General features: G+C 44.1%; 1 protein-coding gene across 3 annotated transcripts; it reads left to right on the top strand.

Annotated features, from left to right (window-relative positions):
* The first annotated feature begins 3084 nt into the window (after positions 1–3084).
* LOC138982677 (fibropellin-1-like) lies at positions 3085–25772 on the top strand. Of its 3 annotated transcripts, none has more exons than XM_070356001.1 (10): positions 3093–3211; positions 11197–11372; positions 12971–13136; positions 13631–13747; positions 15028–15141; positions 15619–15744; positions 17658–17783; positions 20845–20964; positions 25134–25265; positions 25721–25772. In XM_070356001.1, the coding sequence occupies exons 1-10, from the start codon at positions 3115–3117 to the stop codon at positions 25723–25725; spliced, it is 1179 nt and encodes a 392-aa protein (XP_070212102.1). In that variant the 5' UTR covers positions 3093–3114; the 3' UTR covers positions 25726–25772. The 3 variants fall into 3 exon arrangements, with proteins under 3 accessions (XP_070212104.1, XP_070212102.1, XP_070212103.1); XM_070356002.1 differs by lacking the exon at positions 3093–3211 and adding an exon at positions 8828–8948; XM_070356003.1 differs by lacking the exon at positions 20845–20964 and having other exon boundaries at positions 3085–3211.
* The last annotated feature ends 150 nt before the right edge of the window (positions 25773–25922 follow it).

Raw genomic sequence — 25922 nt, 5'->3', positions numbered from 1 at the left:
TTACATTGCTGACTCTAACTGCTTCACTTCACACCCAGATGTGCGCATGAACCTTCGTATTCATCATGCATGTGCCTCTTTCTGGCAGCCAGCCCTCCAGTTGTCAGGATTTCGTCTTGAGGTCAATACAACGCAAGCTGTAGTTTTTCAAGCATAAAATGTAAACACATGACGATTGTGATGCGTATCAAAATCTATTTATCCCCAGATGATTTAGGCTCTTTGACATGAGGTTCCAGATCGATTCGAGGAGCGGTTGTGAATTCGCGTTCATTTTAATAACCCGATTTAGAAAGTTGTGACAGCTGTCTTCGGGCTTGGTTTCTGGCCTAGTCATAAAAAGCTTTTGAAGTGAAAGCGTTTTTTTATTTTTTTTTAATTTATTTTTTTTTATGCTGAAGCGTTTTTGGCGAGGTTACACCATGAAGTGTTGTTGCTGCATGCAACTAGCCGCACAAAATTGTCGCATAATGGACTCTTTTCATCTGTTTCTGTCTGCCAGTCAAAGTACACACGTGACCTAGCTGCAGCTAGCCAACCACTCACCTCCCATTGTGAATATCGACAGCTGACATGTTCTCACACACAACCTCACACGATGAACCATGCCGAAGATGAATTTCCACTGCATCGTTTTTTGTGCCCTTGGACAGAGACAGATTCAGAATCAACGTCGACAGAAAAGGAATAATGTGGAACATTTGACCACGCACTTTTAAACGTGACGGTCAGCATGGAGCCCCGAGAGAGTGGGTGGTGCCCGTTTGGGACCGTCCACACAGTAACTTGCGACTTATTGTCCTTCGTTCGCTTCGTCAGACGCCGCCGTCTTCATGGCGGGCACGTGCGACTCTCTGTGTGGTCTGCTGAAACTGTTGCTTGGTTGTACCGTCTTCATGGCGGGCACGTGCGACTCTCTGTGGTCTGCTGAAACAGTTGCTTGGTTGTACCGTCTTCATGGCGGGCACGTGCGACTCTGTGTGGTCTGCTGAAACAGTTGCTTGGTTGTACTGTCTTCATGGCGGGCACGTGCGACTCTCTGTGGTCTGCTGAAACAGTTGCTTGGTTGTACCGTCTTCATGGCGGGCACGTGCGACTCTCTGTGGTCTGCTGAAACAGTTGCTTGGTTGTACCGTCTTCATGGCGGGCACGTGCGACTTTCTGTGGTCTGCTGAAACAGTTGCTTGGTTGTACCGTCTTCATGGCGGGCACGTGAGACTCTCTGTGGTCTGCTGAAACTGTTGCTTGGTTGTACCGTCTTCATGGCGGGCACGTGCGACTCTGTGTGGTCTGCTGAAACTGTTGCTTGGTTGTACCGTCTTCATGTCCCTTTAAGCCATTTTGCTGTCCCTGAATGCAACACGGTTATATGGCATCACATACATCGGCCTGAATGCAACACGGTTATATGGCATCACATACATCGGCCTGAATGCAACACGGTTATATGGCATCACATACATCGGCCTTATAGAGCACGAAGCATTTACACGCGAGATGCAAAACTGTCCTATGAGCCTTTGAAAACAAATATAAGGCCAAAAAAAAAGTCTGTTTACGGTAACATAGGAAAAAAAAATAGGGTCGGTAGGTCGGGATTTTTTTTATATTTATTTTTTATTTTTTTCCAAAAAAACATTTTTCAGTTATTTTGCCAAAAAACAAAGATTTTTTTTTTTTTTTTTTTTTTTCCCCAAATGCCCAAAAAAAGTCTAGGGTCGCGCGAAAAAACTAGGGTCGGTCGGGTTACCGTAAACAGACCTATTTTTTTTTTTGGCCTAACACACACACACCCAACAAAAAACCCATAAAAAAACCAACAACAACAACCACAACAACAGCAACATCACCACCACCATCACACCACAAACAACACAAAACAAAACAACAACAAAAACAACAACAACATCAACAACAACAACATCAACAACCTTTACACCCAAATGGGTGTGTCGCTGATTGGTTCTAATGGGATGATGTGAAAAGGGTTTCCCCGTTTTGTTTCTGACCGGCGGCGCATTTTAATCAGCATGCAATTGCACGAAAATAGAGCGATTGTATGCAGCAAAGTTACATGATGTATATACCCTCATTCAGCTTGTACGGGGACGTAGATGAATCATGCATTAGAGCTCCGCATTGAGAGTGTCACAAATTCGGAGCAACGATTTGGAAGCGCAGCCAAATGGGTTTCGCCGTTTAATTGATTGATTGCTAATTCCTTTGTGGCTACCAGGCAGAGTATAAAGAAACTAGAAAATCATTGATGTTTCTTTCCCGATCGGTACTGGCTTGGACAATTCAGAACAAGTAACCACAACCACACCCCTGCAGTCAATGTATGTATTCACGTATTTATTCATGTGTGGCAACATGATTGAAAAAAGCGGACAAACACTCAAGTCCTTAATGGCAAATAACCGTAGGACTTTTAATATCAATTTTACTACTGATTGAAAACAACTTTTTTTCAACTCCTAAACAAAAAAATTCATAAATACAAAATAAATACATAGATACATATTTAAATAAATCTATCAATAAAGAAAGAAAAAAGAAAGAAAGAAAGAACACATTAGTTTTATAAATTTAACATTTCAAACCAGCAGCTGTCATTTCAATATTGATGGCGACCTGGATTCAAGACAATAATCTCAATGTCAATATAGAGAATATTACATGGCTTGCTGTGTCGTACCAGACTTACACGAGTGGTTGTTAAATATTGAACTGCGAACGAAAGCGAGCTGTTCACTATTTGAAAAAGCAACGAGTGTAAATCTGGTACTTATCAGCAAGCCATGTAGTATTCTGTTGATCCTACATACTGTACTTACGTGTATTTTACTGAAAATGTCTTGCAGTCTAGGCAGCTAAATTGAAGACGCTTGTTTTGGAACCTAGATCTCTTCCAAAGCCTCATGCAATCTATTACGTCAAAGTAAAGAAACGTCACTCTGAAAGTGTGGCGTGACGTGTTAGTTCTAAAAATTCATCGAGGGTAATTAGCGAGCGCACATTTTTGTTTCTATAATGACATCCAGATTCAACCTTCGTCAGACGAACAGTCGTCGGTGGTGGGGATTTCCTCTCTATTTTTAACTTTGTGCCTCAATGCGCATGCGCTTGGTTTTTCGCGCCCACCACTGCTTGCCGAAGACCGGGATCTGCGTGGTGAAAAAGGCGTGTTTGACGAACCTCAATCATCTTCGTGAGTACTTTTAGTCCTTTTCAGAATGTTAAAAATATGTTTTATGTGCGCAGTGTTAAAGTTTAATATCTTTACGAAGCTTCTGTGGACTGTGCATTTGTAAACTGTTCACCCGGCACTTCTTCCCGGCGAAGCGGGTATTCATCTAGTGTGTACATACATACACACGCACGCACTCACGCACGGATGCATCAACGCACGCATGCGTGCACGCACATACATACACACACACTCACACAAACCCACACACACACAAACACACACACACTCACACACACACACACACTCACACACACACACACACACACACACACACACACACACACACACACACACACACACACACAAGAGAGAAGAACTACCAAACACAAAATGAAACTTCTCTGCAAGAAAACAACCTAGTTATCAGCATGAAACAAGTCGCGTAAGGCGAAAATACAATATTTAGTCAAGTAGCTGTCGAACTCACAGAATGAAACTGAACGCAACGCAACGCAGCAAGACCGTATACTCGTAGCATCGTCACTCCACCGCCCGTGGCAAAGGCAGTGCACGTGGAATTGACAAGAAGAGCGGGGTATTCGTTGCGCTGAGAAGGATAGCACGCTTTTCTGTACCTCTCTTCGTTTTACCTTTCTGAGCGTGTTTTTAATCCAAACATATCATATCTATATATTTTTGGAATCAGGAACCGACAAGGAATAAGATGAAAGTGTTTTTAAATTGATTTCGAAAAAAAAATTTTGATAATAATTTTTATATATTTAATTTTCAGAGCTTGTTTTTAATCCGAATATAACATATTTATATGTTTTTGGAATCAGCAAATGATGGAGAATAAGATAAACGTAAATTTGGATCGTTTTATAAATTTTTATTTTTTTTTACAATTTTCAGATTTTTAATGACCAAAGTCATTAATTAATTTTTAAGCCACCAAGCTGAAATGCAATACCGAACCCCGGGCTTCGTTGAAGAGTACTTGACCAAAATTTCAACCAATTTGGTTGAAAAATGAGGGCGTGACAGTGCCGCCTCAACTTTCACGAAAAGCCGGATATGACGTCATCAAAGACATTTATAAAAAAAATGAAAAAAACGTTCGGGGATTTCATACCCAGGAACTCTCATGTCAAATTTCATAAAGATCGGTCCAGTAGTTTAGTCTGAATCGCTCTACACACACACACACACACACACACACACACACACGCACGCACATACACCACGACCCTCGTTTCGATTCCCCCTCGATGTTAAAATATTTAGTCAAAACTTGACTAAATATAAAAAGCGGTCTATATTAGGAGCCCTTCCCCTATGTAGGATAAATAAGGATACATCTGTTTGCACTTTACATAAGTACCGACAACAACTGACCTAGTTCTTGCCCGAGCCGAATATTTCAGTTTTTAACTGTCACACCTTTTGAAAACATCAAATAGAAACATCCATGCATATGGTTGATTTGATCTATTAGAACTGTTCAGGGCACACTAGCTTAAGAGAATAGGTTCTATCCGCCCATACCTTACCGAAGATGCCACCAAGACCCTTGTTTCCTCCTACATTCTTTCTCGATTAGACTACGGAAATTCTGTTCTCATTGGCTGTCCTCAGTCTGTCATCCATCCTTTGCAGCGCGTTCAAAATTCTGCAGCCCGGCTTGTCTGCAAAGCCCCTCGGTCCCAGTCCTGTTCCCCCTTGCTAAAGAAACTTCATTGGCTCCCTGTAGAGCTGAGAATCCAATATAAGTGCTGCTGTATCTGCTACAAAATAATATCTGGCTCAGCCCCATCCTACCTGTCTGACCTGTTCACACTCTATACACCCTCACGATCCCTCCGCTCCTCTGTAGACACTAGAATATTCCGTCTATCTTCTTTTAGTCGCAAACAGCACGGCCAGAGAGCCCTCTCCCACTCTGCTGCCGTTGCGTGGAACTCTCTCCCTTACTCTATCCGACACTGCCAAACATTCTGTTCCTTCAAATCAAACCTTAAAACACACTTCTTCACCCAGTATTTTGATTAATTTTATTTCAACATGATGCATTTTTGAATCAGGTGTTTGAATGTTTGAATGTTTTGCCTGTGTTAGTATGCTTGCAGATTGTATTGATGTAGTGTTTGAGTTTCGTTGTTCACTTGTGTGCTGAATGCTGCTGCACATGCTTTTGCTTTGCTTTGTATGTATTATGTATGTCATTGTAAAGCGCTTTGAGAATGTAAAGCGCTCTATACATCTCCCATATTATTATTATTATTAGTTCTAGTACGACCTTTTGGCACAATGACAATCCAGCAAAGTCACAAACTCTGTTGTGTGTGTGTGTGTGTGTGTGTGTGTGTGTGTGTTGACTAAATGCTTTAACATAGACGGGTCCGTGGTCGACAAATGAAATGAACAAGAAATTGTCCGTAAAAGTTCTTTGGGCGACACTCTTAGAAATATAGTTTAGAGTGAACAGATCACGCCGTCCGTTTGGAGGTCTTTCAGTTTAAAGGTGCTTGACCTACATTTGAGAGAGAGAGAGAGAGAGAGAGAGAGAGAGAGAGAGAGAGAGAGAGAGAGAGAGAGAGAGAGAGAGAGAGAGAGAGAGAGAGAGAGAGAGAGAGAGAACGGTACTACGTGTATGACCGTTTGTACCCCGCCATTAAGGCAGCCATACGCCGCTTTCGCGCAGGGGAGAAAGAACGGTACAAACCTCACTACATAGGTGTGCTAGTTTGAACGCTGAGCACGTGTTCGCTGATTGCTGTTATAACTATCGCGGACAATACCGCTCTCAGCCATGGAGTGGAGGCCATTACCAGTTAATTAGGCGCTGTTCGCCAGGTTCACGTTGTGCATCAGAGACTGCGGTAACAGCTTTCGCGCTTGGTAAAACGATGTTGTGAGTGCATGATCAGGTCAGCAACGGTAGTTTACTGTTTCAATCAACCCCTGTCTTATCAAGACGGTATTGTTACCGTTCCGGGGATTTATTGCCTACCTTCCACAATTCGCGCTTGGGGTTTGCTATATCAAAGGACGTTATTGCTCAAGTTTCCACGTGCACACGCATACACGCGCCCGCGTGAGCACGCACACATGTATACATACATACACACGCACGCACTCACGCACGGATGCGAAGGGGGTAGAGTGCCGTCACGCTGTGTAGCTGCCAGTGGATGCTGCAGCGACGACGACGATCAGGAGTTGCTGCTCAGTCAACAGCAGGGTGAAGTTGATGTCCGCACATCAGGTCAGTTCCGTCCTTGACAGAAGACAATGGAGGCCTAGAAGGCCAAGGTCAGTAATCACACCCAAAACCCAAGACACGTGACTTCCTCCTCCAATAGAAATCATCTTATGGATGAGGAGGAAGCACAATGACACTAACCTTGGTTCCCTTCCCCAATAAACAACCAAATGATTAAACTCACAATAATTCACAACTGTTACTTTTCACTACAACACAATTTACTATGCTAATGAAACTTTAAACAGGATGATGAACTATTTACAAAAACACAAAGACGAGACAAAACAGTACAACCGGTAACTATATAGCTATTCTGATGGACACGTGGGGGGATTCGGGGGCTGTGATTGGATGGTCTCACACATCCTTTTTCCGATCATCAAAGCATAACGCTACGAAAGTTGGCCATTTTTGCCGATATCCAAACGATATCGGCAATAACAAAGACGCATGGTTCCGGTTTCTTCCACGTGTATAAAGTACACGCATACCTCGCCAGGCTTGTGTCTGTGGCTAGTCGACAGACGATGCCATTTGCTTTGTGTGTGTTTTTGTTGTTGCTTACTGTACATGACATACATTACGTGTAAAATCCAGTTCTTTAACTGGCAGCAAACCTTGCAAATTTCCAGAAGCTGCAATCTGAAGCGACCTATCTCTGATTTTTGCAGACGATCTCTCCAATCACCAATGTTTAACACAAAATCAGCAAACTCTCCTGTCACATAGAACGTCCATTGTGTAGTGCAATGTTGAAATGAAGTTACCGGTCTGAAACATTTCGTCGTTTCTTCTGAGACAATCCTTGTTCTCTTAATATCATCTACAGATTTACCGCAGTCTTCACCACGCGAATTCCCAACAGAAGTCAGACTTTCGAACATACAATCTACGTAGGCAAGCATGATACGTCATAACGTCATATGATTCCTAAGATATTGACGTAATGCTAAGCATCCGGTTATCTTGAGTTTTCTCCGTAATACATGTCCGTGGGTTTTTCAATGTTCGGTTATTTCCGTGGCTTCATGCAGAAAGGGAACCGTCGTCTGCAATCAACGACATGGACCATTCTGGTCCTTGTTGCTGACAAAAACATGATTTTAACACAGAATTTAATGTCAGAATAGCTATATAAACGCTATTGTGTTTTCATCGTAGCAATAGGGTCCGATATTTAGACTCGAACAAGTATAATGCGACTCGTCTTCGACTCGTCGGCATTATACTTGTCTCGTCTAAATATCGGGCCCTATTGCTACGCTGAAAACACAATAGCTGTTAATAGTAGGTTCCCTGTCCCCTGCCATCGGCCGCCAACTCACCTTCAGCAAACTGACAAAAGTCTTTATCCAAATTTAGAACAAGAAATATGGCTTACCTCACACAGGCCTATGAATAACATCGCGTACATACGTTATATACGCAACCGACTTTCACAAAGTCACCCAGTAGAATTACGTTACTACTGGGAAATAAAACTCGAACACAAGCGACAATTCATAACGCAAATTTCGAAGCTGTTCGACACATCTTATCTCGGCCGAGACAGAATAAAGTCTGCCTATGAATTTTAGCTGTCAGCTACAAGGTCCCGGGTGAACTCTACAATAGCGCGCAGCCTACCGTAACGTCCCGTGCAATGCGTGCATCCCGTGCAATGCGTGGGATAACTCAGCTACGCTCAACTACGGTCTTTCTAACATTGACAAAGGTACCTGATACACACACTCAACCAAGGAACCTTAATTACACACAACTGTCCGCGACACACACACACATACACACAGACACACACACACACACACACACACACACACACACACACACACACACATAGATTTTGTTGATTTGATTTTGCACATTGACACAGGCAATGAAATCAAATGAATTCAGCAAAACTTCCCAAATCTGCACTGAAATTAAGGGGCTGATGTTCAAGGATGTCTTCTCAAAATTCACGGTAAGTTTTTTTTATGGGAAGGAGGGCTCCTTTGGTGGCACCTCTTTTACCATCTAGCCGGGCTTTTATGTGGGGTAAGAACAGACATCAACTTTGTCACATATCAAGTGGCTGTTTGCTCTCTACGTAGAGTGGGATTTTCTTATGAATTAATTTCATAAAAGCTATTAGTGGCTTTTGATGAAATTAATTCATAGAAAATTCCATCTTTACACAGAACGTAGTCAGGCCTTTCCATGGAATTAACCCAAATGATTATTTCATTAAAAAAAAAATCCAACAGGAAGCACACACGCTGTTCGTCTTTGGTATGTAACCAAGTGGGGGTGTGAGGTGGTTTTATCCCACATTAAAGCCCGGCTAGATCAGAGATAGTGAACCTACCTGATCTCGCGGGAAGGAATGTGCCTTTAAGAGCCAGGTGCGTGGACGAAGAGCAAGTTGAAAGCGTGACTGGCGTGACTGTGAGCCAGTTATTTAGCAACAGGCAGCCGCGCGAGACGGAAGACTACGAGCACAAGCAGGTGAGGGGGACAATTCTGTACAGATAAGATAACATATTTTAGATAAGAACATAGATACGCTTAGATGAGATAATCATTTTGTAAAGATAACATGGCATAAGCTACTTTAGATAAGATGGTATCCTCTTATTAAAGACTAGATCACCTTTTCGTAAATATAAGATGTAAGCTAATTTCGATAAGATGATATAACATAAGTGAAGATGATATACTCGTTTTGTACAGATAAGACATATCATGAGGCGATTTAGATCAGACGATATAAGATTGGATGAGATAATCATTTTGTACAAATAAGATAACATAGGTAATTTAGATAAGATAATATAATAATTATAAGATAAGTTAAGATGAGGTTGCGTGGACTCTGCTCTGCCTTTGGTCATTTGTGTTGTTGTTGTTAAAATCGACCGGTTGATTAAGAAAATATGTGTATAAGGAAAAACTGATCTCGTTTTAGCCTAGAAAAACGTCATGATAATTCGCTATTGTAAGCTATACGGAAAGACATGTTACAATAAGTCAAATAGAAACACACATCATCATAAAAACACACAAAGCACAGCCTTTCACCACTTACAAATTCGTTCTGATATTGTAATTAACCGGTTAAATACCCAATTTAATTACCCAACCCTCTTTTCTATGATTATTGGCGTGTCATCCAAACATCTGCCCACACTTCTTGCAACACACGCTGAACGTATCGCAGGCCAATATTAGCCAATATTAGCCAATTCCATTTGTGTCAATCACTACCATATCTTTTTAACGATGAACGATGCATCGCAAGTGGCAAAAGTTTGATGACCACCAAGTAAATTTTTTTTTAAAAATCCTTGGAAATGCTACGTATTGTCGGCAACCGCAGATCCGGACAACACAGTTCTGATCTTGAAACGTCTTTGGGTGACTGACGCAGCTCGTATAATGTTTTTTTCACGAGGTGGATGTCAAGATCGATTTTTTTTAGAGGCGTGGCCAGGTTCAGCGAGTAATGACGTCTTTTTATATCACGACCGCAAATAATGACAACAGTAGCCCTTACATGTGCGACATTTGATATCACTGCAGCAGTTCATAAAAGAAGGCCTTTTACACATGACACTGTACATGCGGCAACAAGTAGTACGAAAATGCCTCATAATTATGTGTGATATATGTTACCTTAATGCAACAGTTCTTGACAGATCAAACGCATCTGTGCGTTTTATAGCCCCCTCCAGGTCGAAAGAAAAGTGCATGGTTTCTTGTCCTCACTTGGTGCGACCCAAACACTATTACCACGACGCAGGTGTCGTCATGCTTATATAGCCTATAGGTTGACGTTTAAGAACCAAAACTGAAAACGTGATTTGAACTAGCTGTGATTTGAACTAGCTGTGATTTGAACTAGCTGTGATTTGAACTAGCTGTGATTTGAACTAGCTGTGATTTGAACTAGCTGTGATTTGAACTAGCTGTGAATTGAACTAGCTGTGATTTGAACTAGCTGTGATTTGAACTAGCTGTGAGCTTTGAATGCAACAAGGGTGGTTTGCAATGCCGTGTCCTTTTCTTTCAGACATACTCACCTGGTTTAAACAAGATTTTATTAAAGAAATACAGGGTGGCATGTATATGCGATACAGACATTTAATTGTGACCACACAACAAGTTAAGATACTCTTCACTTGGGGAAACTGCTGGTTTTGAAGAAAGAAATCAATATGCGTAGACAGAAACCTAGAGGACTATATGACCCAACCTTACATTACCTTACCTTACCACACCTTACCTTACCACACCTTACCTTATCTTACCTCCCCTCCCCTCACCTCACCTCACCTCACCTCACCTCACCTCACCTCACCTCACCTCACCTCACCTCACCTCACCTCACCTCACCTCACCTCACCTCACCTCACCTCACCTTACCTCACTTTACCTCGCCTCACCTCACCTCACCTCACCTTACCTCACCTCACCTCACCTCACCTCACCTTACCTTACCTTACCTTACCTTACCTCGTCTTACCTCGCCTTACCTTACCTTACCTTACCTTACCTCGCCTCACCTTACCTCGCCTCACCTTACCTCACCTCACCTCACCTCACCTTACCTTACCTTACCTTACCTCGCCTTACCTCATCTCATCTCATTTTCACCTCACCTCACCTTACCTAACCTAACCTAACCTCACCTCACCTCACCTCACCTTACCTTCTCACCTCACCTCACCTCATCTCACCTTACCTTACCTTGCAGATTTCACAATGACTGTCAAACTGACGATGCTGAAGACAATGGTACTCCTCCTGCCTTCCATACTGGCACGCTCCGACCCGTTCGGGACTCCCCCTCCCTACACCGGTGCTCCCCCCGGCTCCTCCTCCTGTGTCGTGACACACACCACCGGCACCTTCTACATGGGCCCTGGTCAGGTCAGTGTTATCATTTTGTTTGGTCTGTTAAATGCACACTCCTTCCCGTCTCACATGGTCAGGTCAGTGTTATCATTTTGTTTGGTGTGTTAAATGCACACTCCTTCCCGTCTCACATGGTCAGGTCAGTTGTTGTCTTGTGTTTGGTCTGTTAAAGACACACTCCTTCCCGTCTCACATGGTCAGGTCAGTTGTTGTCTTGTGTTTGGTGTGTTAAAGACACACTTCTTCCCGTCTCACATGGTCAGGTCAGTTGTTGTCTTGTGTTTGGTGTGTTAAAGACACACTTCTTCCCGTCTCACATGGTCAGGTCAGTTGTTGTCATGTGTTTGGTGTGTTAAAGACACACTTCTTCCCGTCTCACATGGTCAGGTCAGTTGTTGTCTTGTGTTTGGTGTGTTAAATGCACACTCCTTCCCGTCTCACATGGTCAGGTCAGTTGTTGTCTTGTGTTTGGTGTGTTAAAGACACACTTCTTCCCGTCTCACATGGTCAGGTCAGTTGTTGTCTTGTGTTTGGTCTGTTAAATGCACACTCCTTCCCGTCTCACATGGTCAGGTCAGTTGTTGTCATGTGTTTGGTCTGTTAAAGGCACACTCCTTCCCGTCTCACATGGTCAGGTCAGTTGTTGTCATGTGTTTGGTCTGTTAAAGGCACACTCCTTCCCGTCTCACATGGTCAGGTCAGTTGTTGTCATGTGTTTGGTCTGTTAAAGGCACACTCCTTCCCGTCTCACATGGTCAGGTCAGTTGTTGTCATGTGTTTGGTGTGTTAAAGACACACTTCTTCCCGTCTCACATGGTCAGGTCAGTTGTTGTCTTGTGTTTGGTCTGTTAAATGCATACTCCTTCCCGTCTCACATGGTCAGGTCAGTTGTTGTCTTGTGTTTGGTCTGTTAAAGACACACTCCTTCCCGTCTCACATGGTCAGGTCAGTTGTTGTCTTGTGTTTGGTGTGTTAAATGCACACTCCTTCCCGTCTCACATGGTCAGGTCAGTTGTTGTCATGTGTTTGGTCTGTTAAAGGCACACTCCTTCCCGTCTCACATGGTCAGGTCAGTTGTTGTCATGTGTTTGGTCTGTTAAAGGCACACTCCTTCCCGTCTCACATGGTCAGGTCAGTTGTTGTCATGTGTTTGGTCTGTTAAAGGCACACTCCTTCCCGTCTCACATGGTCAGGTCAGTTGTTGTCATGTGTTTGGTGTGTTAAAGGCACACTCAATCCCGTGTGAACAGTTCGGCGCACCGTCTCACATGGTCAGCACAGTGTCATTATTTTGCTGGGACAGTTGCACACTTTGTTTGTACATTATGTAGCATGCTGAAATGGTTGAATGCGAATTGCGGTTATTAAGCTATTCTGTGTTATCCTATGATCACAAATGTTTGTTCGGGTCCTGGTTCTTGTTTTAAGTGCTTTTTACATGGTTTTTGATGAGCTGCTCATTCCGATCTGTGTTCCATCTTCATTTTCTGTACCCGTGAAAGTCGCATGGGATGTCTTATAATGGGAGTATGACGTAATTCGTTGTCATCATTGACAAATACGCCACTCTATACGAGGTAGTTTTGAAGACTCGTGTGGTGTGGCCCAACCAGGCCAAGGTCATAGTGGACAGCACGAACAGCACGTGCGAGGGCTACCTGTGTGACGGCAACACGGGCACCGCCACCCAGGAGCTGTCTATGTCAGCAACCTGCACCCAGGGCTGTGTGGACGTGGCGGGCTCTACCAACTACTGCAAGTGTCGCGCCGACTGTAATGGTAAACGGATTTCGGATTTCAATGAAAGGGAGGGGGGGGGGGGGAGGTGGTGGTGATGATGATGATGATGATGATGATGATGATGATGATGATGATGATGATGATGATGATGATGATGATGATGATGATGATGATGATGATGATGATGATGATGATGACGGCGTCGACGATGACGATGACGGCGTCGACGACGATGACGATGACGGCGACGACGATGACGATGACGACGACGACTATGATGATGATGATGATGATGATGATAATGATGACGACGACGATGACGACGACGACGACGATGACGACGATGACGATGACGATGATGATGATGATGATGATGATGATGATGATGATGATGACGACGACTACAATGATGACGCTGATGACAATTGCTGTTGTCGTAGTTGTTGTGCACTACTTACGTCGAGCACCTGTGCGCGTTTGTCTATGTCCCTGTGTTTGCGAGTGTGTATACATGCATGTTGACGGGTGATCAGGTGGAAGCGAGCCGTGTGACGCCCAGCCCTGTCAAAACGGTGGCACGTGCACCTCGCCTGGCAGCGGGGAGTTTGCCTGTGCCTGCCCCGCTGGCTATGGAGGAACCATATGTCAAAGTAAGTCACAAGTAAGCAAATTAGAAAATGAATGGGTAGTAAGTCTGTACTGGAAACTCGTTCACATCGGTAGGAAAACATCTGGAAGTGTGAGTATACTTATTAGAATTTAGTGATTGGGATACACGTAAACTTAACGTTTTTAGAATAACTTATTTCTTTCAGTTTGAATTCAACCAGCCAATGACCGGAAGTCTAATAGTTAGCCAAACCGTTCGCTGGGATTCAGAATACTCTATAAGTCAATCAATTAATCAATCAAGCAATCAAGCAATCATTTATGTAATCAATTAGTCAAGCTCTTCAGTCAATCAGTCATCCATGCATTCAGCAAACCAATCCATTGATAAATCAATTCGGTCAGAATATGTATAATTGGAATAATTATTGCTTTTTACATAGAGGGGGGAATTGAGACGAGAGTCGTGGTGTGTGTGTGTGTGTGTGTGTCTGTGTGTGTGTCTGTGTGTGTCTGTGTGTGTGTGTGTCTGTGTCTGTGTGTCTGTGTCTGTGTGTAAGTGTAGAGCTATTCAGAGTAAACTACTTGTCCGATCTTTTTGAAATTTTACATGAGAGTTCCTGGGTATGATATCCCCAGAAGCTTTTTTTCATTTTTTCGATAAATGTCTTTCATGACGTCATATTCGGCCTTTTGTAAAAGTTGAGGCGGCACTGTCACACCCTCGTTTTTCAATCAAATTGATTGACATTTTTGTAAAGCAATCTTCGACAAAGGCCGGACTTCGATATTGCATTTCGGCTTGGTGGTTTAAAAATTAATTAATGACTTTGGTCATTAAAAATCTTAAAATTGTAATACATTTTATTTTTTATATAAAACGATCCAAATTTACGTTCATCTTATTCTACATCATTTCCTGATTCCAAAAACATATAAATATGTTATATTTGGATTAAAAACAATCTCTGAAAATTAAAAATATAGAAATTATGATCAAAATTAAATTTCCCAAATCGATTTAAAAACAATTTCATCTTATTCCTTGTCGGTTCCTGATTCCAAAAACATATAGATATGATATGTTTTGATTAAAAACACGCTCAGAAAGTTAAAACGAAGAGAGGCACAGAAAAGCGTGTTATGCAGCACAGCGAAACCACTACCGCGCTAAACAGGCTCGTCAGTTTCACTCCGTTTTGCACAAGCGGCGGACTACGGTCATTGTGAAAAAATGCAGTGCGTTCAGATTCATTCTGTGAATTCCACAGCTTGACTAAATGTAGTAATTTCGCCTTACGCGACTTGTGTTTCATTTCAGCCGACAAATGCACTGACTACTGTCTGAACGGGGGCACGTGTGTCCATGACCCGGCGCGAGTGACCGGTGTCAGGTGTACCTGCTCATCTGGCTATCTGGACACAAGGTGTCAAAGTGAGTCACATGTCCTGTGTGAACATATGTGTGTGTGTGTGTGTGTCTGTGTGTATGTGTGTGTGTGTGTCTGTGTGTCTGTCTGTCTGTCTGTCTGTGTGTGTCTGTGTGTGTGTCTGTGTGTCTGTCTGTCTGTCTGTCTGTCTGTGTGTGTCTGTGTGTGTGTCTGTGTGTGTGTGTCTGTCTGTCTGACTGTATGACTGTATGTCTCTGTGTGTGTCAGCCTGTCTGTCTGTGTTGGTGTGTGTCTGTCTGTCTCTGTGTGTGTCTATGTTTGTCTGTGTCTTTGTGCCTGACTGTCTGTCTAGCTGCCTGTCTCTGTCTCTGTTAGAATTGTCAACGTTGTGCAGACACTAATACGTCACTTTGTTATGCTTTTTTTTCATACTCACCCCATTACATTACCTCCATGTTTGGTTCGCTTCGAACACACACAATTACAGATCTCTCCAATGCAGAGTTTGTTTCACCCTACAGCTGCAAGATGTGACAGCGCCACCAGCCCGTGTTACAACGGCGGGGAGTGTGCGATGGACCCCACTGACGCTACATGGGGCTTCACGTGCCAGTGTCAGGGCGGTTTCTCTGGAGCTTTCTGTCAAGGTGAATAGGTGAAAATGTTGTTGCCTTATGCCTCGGTCTCACATATACGATTTTTCGGAAGTGTCGGGGATAAGTCGGCTAGGTGGGAAGTGTCGGATGCAAATTCGGCTCCAAATTTCACCAGTCCCGACCTGTCCTTACGACTTATCCGACCATGTAGCCGACAAGCAGACGACAACCACCCGACTTTAGGGCCGACAAATCCGACATGTGTCCAGACACTTCCGACTGCAGTAACGACAATTCCGACTGCAGTTACGACAGGCCCGGCTGAAAAACTTCCGAACAATAGCCGACTCTCACGACCAGTGTAACGACTAAACCGACTAGCTAACGACTGTCCTAACGACAAATCAGACTGCCCTTACGACTAATCCGAACGAAACTATGCTACCGACAAATCCGACCACCCTTACGAGTCTTCCGACTACCGTTACGACTAATCAGAATCGCCTTACGACTAAACCGACACGCTTACGACAACCACCCGACAAATTTCTATTCGTCTGAGTCGGGAGGCTCTTCCGACTGTTTTGAAAATTTCAAAACAGTCTGAAGGGCCTTCCGAACTAACCGACTTTTCAAAAACAAAATTGCTAATTCTCACGAACTCTCCGACCTCTTCCGACTTCCAGCCGACTACCTAAAGTCGGGTGACATTCGTAGATGTGAGACCGAGGCATAAACGTGGGGAGTCGGACAGCCACTGGACCTTTCTGTTAAGGTGAACGTGTGGTCAAAATGTTGTTGCCCAAACGTGGGGAGTCGGAAAGCCACTGGACCTTTCTGTTATGCCTCGGTCTCACATCTACGAATGTCACCCGACTTTGGGTAGTCGGCTGTTGTTACCCGGGGTCTGCCACGTCCTGGTAAGTCTCCGGGACTGTTATTGACATGAAAACGTTGCTGCAGGCGATAAACCGTGGTGACATTTACTCCAAATGCCCTAGCAACTTGCTGAACTGATTGTCTGGCATCAAGTCTCCCGATCGCCTGTTGGCGCTGATCTGGTGATAGTCTCGGCATCGCGCCTGTGTCGCAGAAATGAATGTTGTAACAGTTTTGTGAGTATGGTACAGCTTGCCTGAACACTCTGAACACGAAAAGCTGCTTTTCCACATTGTGCAAGTGCTGAAAGTGGTCCCCATGACGGTTTGGGATCCCCGTCAACAAGACCTCACATGTGACCCAGATAACGGCAAACACGGTTCTGACAAGATAAGACCGCTAAAACAACACGTGCACAACATGCTAGTATCATTATTTTCTTTTTATTTCAAGTCCATAAAGGTTTAATTAACGCATCCTTTATTTGCGTTTCTTTTGCCTCCGAGTATAGATAGAAGGCTCAATGATCCCTAGAAAGAATGAAAGAAGATCAAGATGCCTGATTGTAATGAACATGTTGCCCAGAAATGTGTTGTCTGGGCCGAGGTGCACCAAAATGTCCAACCGGGTGGGAGCCAGCAGCTGTGTAGCATTGGCTGAAATTGTCCAACCGGGTGGGAGCCAGCCGCTGTGTAGCATTGGCTGAAATTGTCCAACCGGGTGGGAGGCAGCCGCTGTGTAGCATTGGCTGAAATTGTCCAACCGGGTGGGAGCCAGCCGCTGTGTAGCATTGGCTGAAAATGTCCAACCGGGTGGGAGCCAGCCGCTGTGTAGCATTACCTGAAAATGAGATTTGTTGTGTTTTTAACGAATCAGACTCCGCTGTTTGTTCTCACCTGTCAGGGTGGCACCCACTTTCGTTTCGTGTATCTCAGCCCCGATAGCCACTGGACCTCACTGTCAGGGTGGCACCCACTTTCGTTTCGTGTATCTCAGCCCCGATAGCCACTGGACTTTACTGTCAAGGTATATAATTATGTGCGGTGAAAATGTGGTGAAACATGTGCCTCCCTTTCCCCGTGCAGAGGCAGCGTGCGTGGACGGCAGCGAGCACTGCCCGGTGTGGGCGAAGCAGTGGCAGCCCTCAGAGTGTGACGTCAACCCGGCCTGGATGAGGTTCAACTGTCCCGTCAGCTGCGGCACGTGCGGCAGTATGTGGTTTTGTGTCATTGTGTGTGGTTATGTCATTGTGTGCTGTTATGTCATTGTGTGTGGTTATGTCATTGTGTGTGGTTATGTCATTGTGTGCTGTTATGTCATTGTGTGTGGTTATGTCATTGTGTGTGGTTATGTCATTGTGTGTGGTTATGTCATTGTGTGTGGTTATGTCATTGTGTGTGGTTATGCCATTGTGTGTGGTTACGTCATGGTGTGTTGTTATGTCATTGTGTGTGGTTATGTCACTGTGTGTTGGTATGTCATTGTGTGTGGTTATGTCATTGTGTGCTGTTATGTCATTGTGTGTGTTTATATGTAATTGTGTGTGGTTATGTCATTGTGTGTTGTTATGTCAGTGTGTGTGGTTATGTCATTGTGTGAGGTCATGTCATTGTGTGTGGTTACGTCATGGTGTGTTGTTATGTCATTGTGTGTGGTTATGTCATTGTGTGTGGTTATGTCATTGTGTGTGGTTATGTCATTGTGTGTGGTTATGTCATTGTGTGTCGATATGTCATTGTGTGTGGTTATGTCATTGTGTGTGGTTATGTCATTGTGTGTGGTTATGTCATTGTGTGTGGTTATGTCATTGTGTGTGGTTATGTCATTGTGTGTGGTTATGTCATTGTGTGTGGTTATGTCATTGTGTGTGGTTGTCAGTGTGTGTGGTTATGTCATTGTGTGTGGTTATGTCATAAGTTACCTAAGTTAATTAAAACTAGTATGTGTGCCGGTGAACATATGCACTGATTTCTGTGATGAATGAGTGTGATAACCCTCGAATGACTAGTCCTGTGATAAATATTGTTCAATGACATATCTAGTCCTGTGATAATGATAGTTTTTAGCGTTAAACTTTTAACCTATTTGGAATCATGTTACTATTCCTGTTAGTGTACATATGCGTGCGCGAGTGTAGTATGCTTCGTGTGGTATTTTTATCTGTTGTCTTATTATTTGTTTTGTCTTTTAATGTGCACCACACTGAAATTTCTCTGTATGAGATAATAAAGTATTCGTATTCGTATTCGTATTCGTATTCATTGTGTGCTGTTATGTCATTATGTGTTATTATGTCATTGTGTGTGGTTATGTCATTGTGTGTGGTTATGTCATTGTGTGTGGTTATGTCATTGTGTGTCAAGTATGAATGTCGGTTTTGTACAGTGACTTTCTTCTCCTCGTACAAAGAAGGGGAGATGTTATGCTTGAATGACTATTGTACTGATCACATACGTGCAGACGTGCGCGCGTACACACGCACACACACACACACACACACACACACACACACACACACACACACACACACACACACACACACACACACACACACACACACACACACACACACACACACACACACACACACACACACACACACACACACACACACACACACACACACACACACACACACAAACACACACACGTGGAGGCAACTATTTGAAACCAAAACTGGAGCATTTTTTCTTTTATTTAGATTAGAGACAAATGTCATGTCATTCAAATTTAAACTTTTCTTTATTTTTTGCTTGCTTGATTTACTCGATTGACGGTTCAAAACATAGGACGAATATAGTGCTGTTCCGGAAATGAGCTGCGCTTTTTTGGAATTCAAACAGTATCATGTCACTGTTGTCCCATTTGCACTTTTCGGAAATGAGCTGCACCTCGTCTGTCTGTTTATAGCAACACACACTGTCTGTCACGTACACTCCGTGCAACTCTCTCCGTCTCTCCCTCGCTCTGCCTTCGTGTCTGTGTGTGTATCTGTCTCTCTCTCAATCTTTTTCTCTCTCTCCAGATCTCACTGCGCTCTCTCTCTCTCTCTCTCTCTCTCGAGTCATTTTCTCTCACCCGGTGTTCATTTATCTGTTTCTCCGTCTCCAGTCACTCTCAGTCTATCTGCCTGTCTGTCTGTCTGTTTCTGTCTGTCTCTTTCTCTGTCTCTCTCTGTGTATGTATGTCTTTGTCTGTGTCTCCCTCTGAGTCTCTCCGCCTCTGTCTTTCCATGTGTGTCTGTCTATGTGTGTGTGTGTGTGTGTGTGTCTCTCTCCCCCCTCTCTCTCTCTCTCTCTCTCTCTCTCTCATCCGACTCCTGGCACGCAGGTCAAAGCAGAGGTGTCAGTCTTGTGTCAACTTGAGTGCACGTGTACCCAGCAGGAGGGGGGGATTCGGGTCAGAAGTGGGGTAACTCGACCACTTGGCTTATGGTGGAGACAGCTGGAAGATCTCTGAATATAATTGAAGAGGAGTAGTCTTTCTACTTTGGAAAATGTGTACTCTGCCTTGCAGATCATTAGAAGTGTGTGCTGTCCGGGCTGGGTAAAGGGAGTGGCCGGGAAGGGGGAAGGTGGGGGGGAGGGAGTGGGTAAGAGAGGGGTAAAAGAGACGAAAGAGGAAACTGGACAGGGAAAAGTCACTGCCTGAAGCATTCAATAAAGCCAGAAAAAAAGAAAGTACGACATGTAGGTTTTCAATTCATATTTTTGCAAAGTGTGTGTTCGTGGCTGCTTTCATGGGGTGCCTGTATCCTCAGGAATTTGAGGATTTCTTGTATCTCTCTTTTTCTGACACCGTTCATTTAACGTCATTTTTACAGGACAGTTTTTTTCCCTTTCAGTTATACGTTGTAGTAGTTTGACCTTATTGTTTTTGTACAAGTAGAGCTCGTTCACCAGTAGCAAAGACTCACTCAGTCCGTCAGTGTGTCTGAGTCATGTGTGTGATGGGGGAGGGCCTCTCCCGTGACAGGCCACCTGCAATGTACGGTCAGGTTTGTACTGGTCCTAGGGTGTCCGTTCATGAGAGGGACTGCTGTAGCAGTAAAACTAGTGTGATACATAAGTAATCAAGTGTATCCACTTGACGATAGTCACAACAGGGACTTATCACTCTTCTTTGCATGTTTTTATGTCTACGTATTTTCAAACACTCTGCAACACATGTAACCCAAATACAACATGTGCCCGTACACTACCGCTTCTTTTATGAAAACATTGCTTCGGCCATGTAGATTTTAATCAACCAATTTTCTTGTTTCTAAACTAGAATGCGTTGACAAGAGTTTTCACTGCCCCTACTGGGCGAATGGAACTAGCACCTCGGAATGCGACGTCAACCCCGGGTACATGCACCACACCTGTCCGGTGAGCTGCAACACCTGTGCAGGTAATATGGGCGGGGATATAGCTCAGTTGGTAGCGCGCTGGATTTGTATTCAGTTGGCCGCTGTCAGCGTGAGTTCGATCCCAGGTTCGGCGGAAATTTATTTCAGAGTCAACTTTGTGTGCAGACTCTCTTCGGTGTCCGAACTCCCCCCCCCCCCCCCCCCCCCCGTGTACACTACATTGGGTGTGCACGTTAAAGATCCCACGATTGACAAAAGGGTCTTTCCTGGCAAAATTGCTTAGGCACAGTTAATAATTGTCTACCTATACCCGTGTGACTTGGAATAATAGGCCGTGAAAGGTATATATGCGCCGAAATGGCTGCAATTACTGGCCGTATAAAATTTCATCTCACACGGCATCACTGCAGAGCGCCTAGAACTGTACCCACGGAATATGCGCGATATAAGCGTCATTGATTGATTGATTGATTGAGGTAAGCAGAGACCAGGCCTGGACCGAGTGTCAAGCCTGTCCTTAACTCAGCGAAGTCGACTGCGCGAAGTATACCTCGTGAAGCTGAACGCACGAAGCTTTAGCACTGAGTTTTCAGTAACAAGTCTTGACGTAGTCCTCGCGAAGTATACCTCGTGAAGCTGAACGCACGAAGCTTTAGCACAGAGTTTTCAGTAACAAGTCTTGACGTAGTCCTCGCGAAGTATACCTCGTGAAGCTGAACGCACGAAGCTTTAGCACAGAGTTTTCAGTAACAAGTCTTGACGTAGTCCTCGCGAAGTATACCTCGTGAAGCTGAACGCACGAAGCTTTAGCACAGAGTTTTCAGTAACAAGTCTTGACGTAGTCCTCGCGAAGTATACCTCGTGAAGCTGAACGCACGAAGCTTTAGCACAGAGTTTTCAGTAACAAGTCTTGACGTAGTCCTCGCGAAGTATACCTCGTGAAGCTGAACGCACGAAGCTTTAGCACAGAGTTTTCAGTAACAAGTCTTGACGTAGTCCTCGCGAAGTATACCTCGTGAAGCTGAACGCACGAAGCTTTAGCACAGAGTTTTCAGTAACAAGTCTTGACGTAGTCCTCGCGAAGTATACCTCGTGAAGCTGAACGCACGAAGCTTTAGCACAGAGTTTTCAGTAACAAGTCTTGACGTAGTCCTCGCGAAGTATACCTCGTGAAGCTGAACGCACGAAGCTTTAGCACAGAGTTTTCAGTAACAAGTCTTGACGTAGTCCTCGCGAAGTCCACTTCCAGCTAAATTAAGGATCATTGCGAGGGAGGGGCTTCCAAAATGAGACAGGGGTACAAGCGATAACCAGGCGGGCTTTTGAGGGCTGTTGACATATAGCATTTGAAAGGTATATTATGTTGGGTCTCTCCTGGAGATAACAAGGTACTTCTACCGGTACATGGGAATGGCAGCTTCCAGAACCCAGAATTCCAACACCCTGCGTATACCTCTCTGTCTCATCCTGAACTCAGGTCAAAATGAGTTACTTCCCTTCGGGTCTCATTTATCCCTGACAGGATGCCTTTGTTTTCCTTCTCTGGAGAGGAAATCGATTGTTTACATATTTAGAGCTTTTCGTAATGTGTTATTGATATAAGCAGATTCGCGATCGTTGATAATGATTTTTCATGGTGTTGTGTAATCTTTACATTTAGAAAGGAATTGTTATGTAAGACACTTTCAAGCGAGCTATCTTTCGCGGATGTATTTACTGCGCAAACAACTCTAAATATGGCAAAAGTGTCACTTGATAATTGACTTTGTCACGTGATCATAACAAAATGGCTACGGAGCGGACGACTTTTTCCGTAACCAGTTGGGAGTGATGCAACAATATCACGGTCTCCTTCCCACAGCAGTCTCAAAATGTCGACTTGTTTTGACCTTAGAGCGATGTCTATATCATAACTGTGAAAAACAGAACGGAGATCACTGTCGAAGTCGGCCATTCTACAATCACGTTCGTTTTTCGTCTGTTATCAAAAACATTAGCGAAATACATATGGGAGATAACTCTGTATTCTTGTTTTGATAGATTTCCCTTTAATGCACGTAGGAATTATTCATCCTGTCAGAGAGACCTGAGCGATAGCGTGGACCGATGATTATCAAAATGTCTCTGTCTATCTGCCTGTCCGTCTGCCGGACTGTGTGTGTGTGTGTGTGTGTGTGTGTGTGTGTGTGTGTGTGTGTGCGTGTGCGTGTGTGTTTGTGTGTGTGTGTGTGTGTGTGTTTCAGTATCTGTCTGTCTGTCTGTCTGCGAGATCCTTTCGTCTTTTGTGCTTACGCCTGTCTTATTGCCTTCATCCCTGCCTATATGTCTTGGTACTACAATGTCAAAGTTGTCTCTCTCCTCCCCTAGTTGCGAGCCCTTGCTGGGCTGACCAGTCACTTGGTACTACAATGTAAAAGTTCTCTCTCTCCTCCCCTAGTTGCGAGCCTATATGTCTTGGTACTACAATGTAAAAGTTGTCTCTCTCCTCCCCTAGTTGCGAGCCTATATGTCTTGGTACTACAATGTAAAAGTTGTCTCTCTCCTCCCCTAGTTGCGAGCCTATATGTCTTGGTACTACAATGTAAAAGTTGTCTCTCTCCTCCCCTAGTTGCGAGCCTATATGTCTTGGTACTACAATGTAAAAGTTGTCTCTCTCCTCCCCTAGTTGCGAGCCTATATGTCTTGGTACTACAATGTAAAAGTTGTCTCTCTCCTCCCCTAGTTGCGAGCCTATATGTCTTGGTACTACAATGTAAAAGTTGTCTCTCTCCTCCCCTAGTTGCGAGCCTATATATGTCTTGGTACTACAATGTAAAAGTTGTCTCTCTCCTCCCCTAGTTGCGAGCCTATATGTCTTGGTACTACAATGTAAAAGTTGTCTCTCTCCTCCCCTAGTTGCGAGCCTATATGTCTTGGTACTACAATGTAAAAGTTGTCTCTCTCCTCCCCTAGTTGCGAGCCTATATATGTCTTGGTACTACAATGTAAAAGTTGTCTCTCTCCTCCCCTAGTTGCGAGCCTATATGTCTTGGTACTACAATGTAAAAGTTGTCTCTCTCCTCCCCTAGTTGCGAGCCTATATGTCTTGGTACTACAATGTAAAAGTTGTCTCTCTCCTCCCCTAGTTGCGAGCCTATATGTCTTGGTACTACAATGTAAAAGTTGTCTCTCTCCTCCCCTAGTTGCGAGCCTATATGTCTTGGTACTACAATGCAAAAGTTCTCTCTCTCCTCCCCTAGTTGCGAGCCTATATGTCTTGGTACTACAATGTAAAAGTTGTCTCTCTCCTCCCCTAGTTGCGAGCCTATATGTCTTGGTACTACAATGTAAAAGTTGTCTCTCTCCTCCCCTAGTTGCGAGCCTATATGTCTTGGTACTACAATGTAAAAGTTGTCTCTCTCCTCCCCTAGTTGCGAGCCTATATGTCTTGGTACTACAATGTAAAAGTTGTCTCTCTCTCCTCCCCTAGTTGCGAGCCTATATGTCTTGGTACTACAATGTAAAAGTTCTCTCTCTCCTCCCCTAGTTGCGAGCCTATATGTCTTGGTACTACAATGTAAAAGTTCTCTCTCTCCTCCCCTAGTTGCGAGCCTATATGTCTTGGTACTACAATGTAAAAGTTGTCTCTCTCCTCCCCTAGTTGCGAGCCTATATGTCTTGGTACTACAATGTAAAAGTTCTCTCTCTCCTCCCCTAGTTGCGAGCCTATATGTCTTGGTACTACAATGTAAAAGTTCTCTCTCTCCTCCCCTAGTTGCGAGCCTATATGTCTTGGTACTACAATGTAAAAGTTCTCTCTCTCCTCCCCTAGTTGCGAGCCTATATGTCTTGGTACTACAATGTAAAAGTTCTCTCTCTCCTCCCCTAGTTGCGAGCCTATATGTCTTGGTACTACAATGTAAAAGTTGTCTCTCTCCTCCCCTAGTTGCGAGCCTATATGTCTTGGTACTACAATGTAAAAGTTCTCTCTCTCCTCCCCTAGTTGCGAGCCTATATGTCTTGGTACTACAATGTAAAAGTTGTCTCTCTCCTCCCCTAGTTGCGAGCCTATATGTCTTGGTACTACAATGTAAAAGTTGTCTCTCTCCTCCCCTAGTTGCGAGCCTATATGTCTTGGTACTACAATGTAAAAGTTGTCTCTCTCCTCCCCTAGTTGCGAGCCTATATGTCTTGGTACTACAATGTCAAAGTTGTCTCTCTCCTCCCCTAGTTGCGAGCCCTTGCTGGGCTGACCAGTCACCGTGTCAGAACGGCGGTACCTGCGTGCATGACGCTTCGGACACGAGTGACCGCTACTCCTGTATCTGTCCGCCTGGATACCAGGGCACCAACTGTCAGACCGGTAATTTATTTTATTTATTTATTTGGTGTTTAATGTCGTTTTCAACCACGAAGGTTATATCGCGACGGAGACCGGTAATGACACAGTTTGGTTTCCACTTAACGAAGGTTGCGACAGTTTGGAGTTGTGTGTGTGTGTGTGTGTGTGTGTGTGTGTGTGTGTGTGTGAGAGAGAGAGAGAGAGAGAGAGAGTGTGTGAGTGCGTGCGTGTGTGTGTGTGTGTGTGTGTGTGCGTGCGTGCGTGCGTGCGTGCGTGCGTGCGTGTGTGTGTGTGTGTGTGTGTGTGTGTGTGTGTGCGTGCGTGCGTGTGTGTGTGTGTGTGTGTGTGTGTGTGTGTGTGTGTGTGTGTGTGTGTATAAAGGTTGCATAATTACCGTTCATAGTTTGTAGTTGATGAATTTACGAATTGTAATGCAGATCTGTGATAAAACTTTTTTTCTTCTGTTTTTGCCACAGACTAGGTCATCAAATAAGGGTTTTAAGTATCAATAAAACTTGAAACTTGAAACTTGTGTCTGTGCCTGGATGTCGGTCGGTCTGTCTGTGTTGTGTGTATGGTCTGCACAAGTCTGTTATGCCTATCTTTCTATTTACCAGTCGTTTGTGACAAAACGAGAGTCATTTTATGTTCACGTCTCAGAGGAATACCTCAAGGTAC

Source organism: Littorina saxatilis, linkage group LG12 (genome assembly GCF_037325665.1).
Source record: "Littorina saxatilis isolate snail1 linkage group LG12, US_GU_Lsax_2.0, whole genome shotgun sequence".
Taxonomy (NCBI): Eukaryota; Metazoa; Mollusca; class Gastropoda; order Littorinimorpha; family Littorinidae; genus Littorina; species Littorina saxatilis.
Note: the sequence above shows the minus strand (reverse complement) of the source record. Positions and strands in the feature narration are given on the sequence as shown.